The 7039-nt window shown below is 41.4% G+C and overlaps 1 protein-coding gene across 2 annotated transcripts in view; it reads left to right on the forward strand.

The window, feature by feature from the left end:
- The window catches only part of casc3 (casc3 exon junction complex subunit), a 15656-nt gene extending 11020 nt beyond the window's left edge, over positions 1-4636 (forward strand). For both annotated transcript variants that reach the window (XM_008300946.1, XM_008300948.1), the window contains exons 9-12: positions 252-350; positions 434-600; positions 1247-1451; positions 2480-4636. In XM_008300946.1, coding sequence (XP_008299168.1) covers positions 252-350; positions 434-600; positions 1247-1393 — 413 coding nt within the window. In that variant the 3' untranslated portion in view covers positions 1394-1451; positions 2480-4636. The remainder of the gene's footprint in view (positions 1-251; positions 351-433; positions 601-1246; positions 1452-2479) is intronic.
- Positions 4637-7039: the final 2403 nt, after the last annotated feature.

A 7039-nucleotide genomic window follows, 5' to 3' on the forward strand; every position in this document is an offset into this window, starting at 1 on the left:
AGGATTAAGGTGTATAGATGATGGATGGATGAAACTATTAAAGCTTCAAGTATTTGAACAGATAGAAGTGTTTGGTGGATAAACCTTTAACACTAGAAAGACTGTGACAGAAAGTATTATTTTGATGTAATAAACCTTCAAAACTATAAGTGCCTGCCGGACAAAAAGTGAAATAAACCTTTAAATCTATAAGTATTGAAGTACAGATATTCATTCTTAAGCTGACCTCTCTGTCTCTTCGTGTCTCTCAGTGTCGTACCAGGGACCAATCTACACTCACGGTGAAGGCCCCGCCCCCATCCCGCCGCAAGGCATGCTGGTCCAGCCGGAGATGCACATCCCCCACCCCGGTCAGTGCACTTTAGGATCCTCCTTCTGGTTTTCGTTTTTATTTCTAGATGTTTCTGGACTCATTTTTCCTGCCTCTGTCCAGGTCTTCATCCCCACCAATCAGGCGGCCCCATCGCTAACCCCGCCCTCTACGGAGGCCCGCCTGTATCCCTGTCACCGGGACAACCACAGCAGCTGCTGCCGCCGCCTTTCTACCCTCCGCCGGGCGTCATGACCTTCCCCTACCCCGCCATGTACCCAAGCCCACAGGTACAACTTCAACAACACTGAAGAAGAAGATTGGTTGAAGATGTATTTTTATAAAGCTGCAACTAAACAAAAAGTAACATCACAGGAGAAGACCTTTGATGAAACGTTTTACTGGTTTCATCAACCAAACCTGTTGTACCGACAAATAAATGCAGTAAACAGGAAGTAAACAATTTATGAACTAAACTAAAACAGCCACAACAAACATGCAGGCAGCCGCTAACATTTATAGAAAGCTAAGCTAACGTTAATCTAACTTCAGGTGAACAGGTTTGTGGATGTAACTCTGAGGGTCATATTGTTGAGCTGCTGTCAGAACAAACTGAATCCAAAAAGTAAAGAAGAAGTGAAGTGAAGAAGTGAGAGAGTCGTCTTCTGAGTGAGCTGCTAATGTTAATGCTAATGCTACGAGAGCATTCAGGCGAAAAGAGCAGCTCAGAGTTTGGAAATTATAACTTCAACTGGATTTACTGAGGAGAGTCCATCTGTTGTGTCGTCACAGAGTTCAGAGGTTTTCCAGCTTGTTCTCAGTTGTTCTCAGATATTTCCAGTTGGTTCCGGATGTTTCCTAGATGTTTTTAGCTCAAGTGTCCTCAGGTGTCCACAGGTGTCCTCTGCTCTGTACTTGACTCTCTCCATGTTGCAGGGTCAGTCCCAGGTGACCTACGGAGGCGTCACGTACTACGACACGGTGCAGCAGCAGGCTCAGCCCAAACCTTCGCCGCCTCGCCGAACGTCTCAGCCCGTCACCGTGAAGCCCCCCCCTCCTGAAGTGCCCTTCGCCTCAGAGTGACTCCACCCCTCAGCCCTCCCTCACCTGTCTCAGCCTCACTCTGATCCAGGAGCTACAGGTGAGACGTCTGTCGGCTTCTCTCCCGCTCACATGAACCTGACGGAGACTCGTTCAGACGACGTGTTGACCGGGAGTAGCTTCAAAATCCTGATTCTGATGCCTTAGAGTCAATTTAGAGAATTAAGATCTGCTCCCAAATCAGGATAACGGCGTATTATCTGACTGAACAATCCGACAGATTGGCTACGTTCAGACTGCAGGACTTAATGGTCAAATCGGATTTTTTTGTGAAATCCAATTTTCTTGTGAGTTCGTTCACGTTTCTAGTTAAATACGACTTGTATGTGATCTGCTGTGTGAACATCATACGACCCAAAAGTGTCACGCATGTGCAGAAGAGGACACGATGACGTCACACGCAGTGAGCGTGCTCAGTGTTTATGGAAGTAAACATGGATGGCGGCAGTGCCACACCCCCGTCGCCGCTGCCGATGGTGGAAACAGAACTGTGACCGCTAACTAAACTAGCATCAGCAGCTAACGAGTGCCTGTGCGTTCCGGCCACTTCCACCCCGTCGGAGCGCTCCCCCGGGGTGGAAGTGTCCCCTGACCGCACAGAATATTCTGATGTTCATCATTAATTGGGCCTGAATATCCAGGGACCCGAAAGTACTACTGGACCAGCCCTACTAGTTATTATAACAACTATGAACAATGAATATTAACAACAAATGAACCTTCCAGCATCAAGCCCTCCTTGTATCTCGACCTCCGTCTTGACAATCCGACCTCCTTGCTATCCGACATGAAAGGTTTTATGTTTAGTGTCGGATTATCGAGTCCCGACTGTACTTCTTTACTTAGTGTGTTTATGCTGCTCTGTTCATTGAGTTTATTTTGGAAAGTAAGAGAACAGAAACTTTAACAGGAAATTCTTGAATCACTTCCTGGTTGAGGGTTTGCAGTTGAACACGTTGTTCCTTCTGCTGATCTGGTGTAACAACGTGTAGATTCATGTTGTGCTTCTGCAGTCAAGTTGAATGTAACCTTCAAAATAAAAGCATGCTTTCCTTCTTGTGTTTGTAGGAGTGGGGTGGGAGGGTCGGTGAGGAGTCGCAGTCGCCAACGGCAACCAACGCCGGCGAGGGAGGGCGGGACTGACGGACGGACGGACAGGTGGACGGACTCTGCAGGTGGCCCACAGCATCACCGATGGATTAAGACTTTATTTTTTATTTCGTTCCCTTTTCGTTTCCAACCCTGTAGCAGTCGGACTGTCGCCGGTTCGAATCCCGCCGACGTGTCTTTGAACCAGACTGTCGAGTTCAAACCCTTTAGTCGGAGCCGTCGGTGCTGTTCAAAGTCCAGTTCAAAGTATTCTCTGTTTCCTTTTGTTTTTCCTCGCGGGGACGTTTTCTGTTGGATTCCAGCTACGTTAACGGTTAACGTGTCATTTTCATCGTATTCGCCACAAAGCGTTTGTTAAGAGACTGAATTTACGGGCAGTTCGAGGATGTTTGAATCCGACCCGGTGCTTCCACGAGTTTCCGTCACAGCAGGTTGGTTAGTTTTGGATGTTATTTTGTTTCTTCTTCTACTTTTCAGTCATGTCTTTTCTTTAAAGGGGAAATGGACACCGCTGCAGACTCACCTTCAGCCTTTTATCTCTGATCAGAATATAAACACAACATAGATGATTTATAATATAGATGAAAGTTCTTATTATTGTATAAACAGCTGTAACTCCGCAACAAGAAGAGAAGTGACTTCAAACTACATTTACTCTCTGTTTGTAAATCCTCTAACAGCATTTATTAAAGAGTCACTCACCGTGTTCAGGCTGCAACCGACTGTCGTTATTGGTTATTTCCTGGATGCTGTTGGTTCCCGTGATGTCAGAAATGGTTAAAAATGTAAATCAGAGTTTCTTCAAATGTCTTGTTTTGTCTGAAGATGTTCAGTTTGCTGTCATAGAGGAAAAAAACCAGACGGTGCTCACATGGAAGGAAACGTTTGTAGATTCATTTTAAAGTCGAACAGGAAGTGTTTCACAGGAGCTCAAGAATCATCATGGAGCTAAAGATCGATCAACTGGTTTTCTGAGCAAAAATGTTCAAATTCGTGGCTCCGATTTGCAAATTCGATGCTTTTCTTTGCCTGGAAATCTTCTTGTTTCGACCTTCCTGCAGGAATAAAAACGTTTTCTCTGCACCGCAAACCAAGCGGCATTAACTCAGACGAGCCGTTTAACATTTAGGTCGATCATGTGGCTGCAGGTCAGAAATTACAAACAGTTCTCTGACAAAACTCTCAATTTCTTTATTATTAGTCAGCTTACAAACACGTAATAAATGCAGCTTTGAGGACAGTTTTTAAGCAGCTTCTCCTTTTGGTTCATCAACGGTTAAATTAATCTCAAACTGCTTTGATAAACGATTGATCGGTTTGTGATTTCAGTGCGAGTCTTTCCGACTTCTTCCACAGTAAACTGAACATCTTCCACCATCTTTTGACCAAACCGCTAATCCAGGAAGTCAACAGCTGGTTAAAACCGTTGCAGTCCTGTTTCGCCGTGTAGAGAATTCACCCTGAACTTCACGTTACTGACATGTTCTTTGTGTAAAAGGTGAGTTTAACAGTAAAACCTGATTTCCTTTGACGCTCAGACCGTCGGGTTCGTTTCCTCCCGACGGTCGGAGTTTGTAAAGTTGCACAGAAGCCGGTCGGAGCTGCTGGTTTGTCTTCACGTCGCTGTACATAGAATCTAAATGTGTAAATAGAAGAAGCTTGAAGAGATAAAAATAGAGCAGTTAAACATATTCTAATAAAACTTCTAGCGCTGCAGCTTCTGGTTAAAAAGCATCGGCAGGGACCTCGAATGTTAACAAGATGATTTAGAGAAGCGACGACAAAGGAGCTGTGTGGCTTTAGCTTTCATTTCTATTTCCCCTTTTTGTTCCATTTTAATACTGTTTTTTTATTGTTATTATTATTATTGTTATTATTATTATTATTGGTAGTAAACGCAGCAGACGGTGTGTTTGTGTTGGAGCTGAAACTTAATCGTTTGTTCTGCAGAAATCGGAAAAAAAAAAATCTGTTTTTTTTGTTTCGTTTTTTTGGTTTGAAGGTTTCCAGAGATGTTTGTTAGAAGTTTGTTTCTCCTCCTTCATGTTCTGTTTTCTGTTGAGAATGAAGCTCGTAGTTTGATGTCAAATTAAAGTTTGTCTTTCTGTCATCAAAGAGTGGTTTCTGTGTTGGAGTGCCAAATTACAAAAATACATCAGTGAAAGAATAATAAAATAAAAGTGGAAATAAAAAGGAGAATAAATAAAATTAAAAAAAAACATAACGTGGCAACTTAAAGCAATATTATTTAAAAATGTAATACGTAAAAGAAAAGGCTAATAAAAGTAGAAATATAAAGACAAATAAAATATATTAATGTATTTATTTTTATGTTTTAAGTTTATTTATTTTGATTTTTAATCTTTTTTAAAAATTTATGTTTTTTTAAATTATTTTTTAAATGTATTTTGTTTTTTTTCTTCATTTAAAAATTGTTTATTTATTTATTTATTTATTTATGCTTTTGTGACCAATGGCAGGCAAAAGCTGAAGCACAGAAGCAGTTCAAAACTCATCAGGCTGCAGGAGAAACGTTGTCGTTTTAAGGACTGTGTCAAAAACATCAAAGTTTAAACAGAAAAACACAAGAGTAGACCTGCAACAATTAACTTTTACAATAACGGCTGATAACATCATATCTTTTGGCCAATAGCATAATAACTGATTACGTTATTGTCTGGTTGTTCTGGTAGATTAATCGTAACAACTGGACTTGCTTGAGTTCCTTGAAGACGTTCCACGTCTCATCCAAGAGGCTTCATCAGTTCTGACTGACTAGTTGGGAGTTCCAGATACTTTTATCCTAAAGGAGTCATGAACACCCCGGGAAGATGAAACCACATCCACACCTAGAGCCACAAAAGACCCTAACGAACCCCGTTGTGGCAGGAGGTGCACTAACAACTCACATAACAAGGGGGAGGAGCAACAAAACCCCAAATGAAACCAAAACTCAGGTGTTAATGGATCCTTTAGGATAAAAGTATCTGGAACTCCCAACTAGTCAGTCAGAAGTGATGAAGTCATTTTCTAACAAAAAACGTGTAAATTCTGTGTTTGCAGCTTCGTCCATGTGAATATTTCTGATTTCTTTCCTCCTCTGTGTCACTAAACTGAACATCTTTGGACAAAACAGGATTTTTCACCATTTTCTGACATGTTTGAGACCAAACTGTTAAAGCACTCAGTACCTGATAAGTGAACATGATCATTAGTTGCAGCAGGAGAATGAACTTCAATCCAATCAAACTTCAGGTTCATTTAGAGCCAAACAGGTGAAATTTAAAATCAGCATGAATTTAATGAACAATTTTAGGGACCAAACATGTGATTGATTCGTCCAGAAAACAAGTGTCGCAGCTCTAAATGACTTTAAAGTGAATAAATGTCGGATTAGTTTAAACAAACCTCACATGAAGTCAGTTTGTCCTAAACACACGATCTTTGTTTTCACTCCACAAGTTATTTCAGCAGCTTCAGTGAACGTTGGTTGTAATATTTGGTTTTCTGGCTTTGTGGCAGAAACGTCAGCGTACTTTTAGTTTTCTTCAGAACCTCCAGTTTCTGCCCTGAACATTCCTCCAATGTTCCCTGAAGGTTTGAGTCTTCCTCTCCAGGTTGCCGTGCCGACGCTGAGGATGAAGATGTTTCTGTCGTCGTCACAGGATCAATAAAAAACATGAAAATAAACCTGTTTGTCTTCATTTGTCTAAAACTGAACCATCAGTCTTTGTTCTGCTTCCTTCAGGTGAATTAAAATCACAATTCATTTTGATTTTTACCTTTTTTTCAGCTTTTATGCTGATTTCTGAACAACGTGCGTCTTTTGTGTGTTTTTTTTTTAGCCTCTGATCATTTTGCAGCTTTCTGTGATTTTGTGCTCATTTTGTGTCTTTTGCTGTCATGTTCTGGGTTTTTGTTGTCACGTTGTGTCACTTTGTGTTCATTGTTTGGGGGGTTTGTTGTCATTTTGTGGGGTTTTTTGTTGTCACTTTATTTTGTGGGTTTTTGTTGTCATTTTTTTTTGACACTTTGCTCATTTTGTACATTTTTGTTGTCATTTTGTGTCCTTTTTTGTTCATGTTGGGGTTTTTTGTTGTCACTTTGTTCATTTTGTACATTTTTGTTGTCACTTTCTGTCTCTTTGTGGTTGTTTTTTTTCTCTCTGTTTTTGTCTTTCGCATCACTTTGAGGTCATTTTGTCTCTTTTTGCATCTTTTTCTCGCCTTTTTTTTAAACGTCTTTGCTTTGTTGTGTTTCACTCACATGTTTCTTCGCCTCAGTCATCCCTCTGTGTGTGTGTGTGTGTGTGTGTGTGTGTGTGTGTGTGTGTGTGTGTGTGTCACCGGAGCTACTGAGCGCGTGCAGACATGAGCTCAGTGATGTCACAGGCGTGTTACACACATGTTCACTGAAACATGAACGTAAACAGATGCGACACAACAGACACAATCTGTTGTTTTGTTGTTGGGAGTCATGACCTCTAATAACCCGGATGCTCTTCCAAATATGGGCGTC

Source organism: Stegastes partitus, unplaced genomic scaffold (assembly GCF_000690725.1).
Source record: "Stegastes partitus isolate 25-593 unplaced genomic scaffold, Stegastes_partitus-1.0.2 Scaffold1611, whole genome shotgun sequence".
In the NCBI taxonomy this organism is placed as follows: domain Eukaryota; kingdom Metazoa; phylum Chordata; class Actinopteri; family Pomacentridae; genus Stegastes; species Stegastes partitus.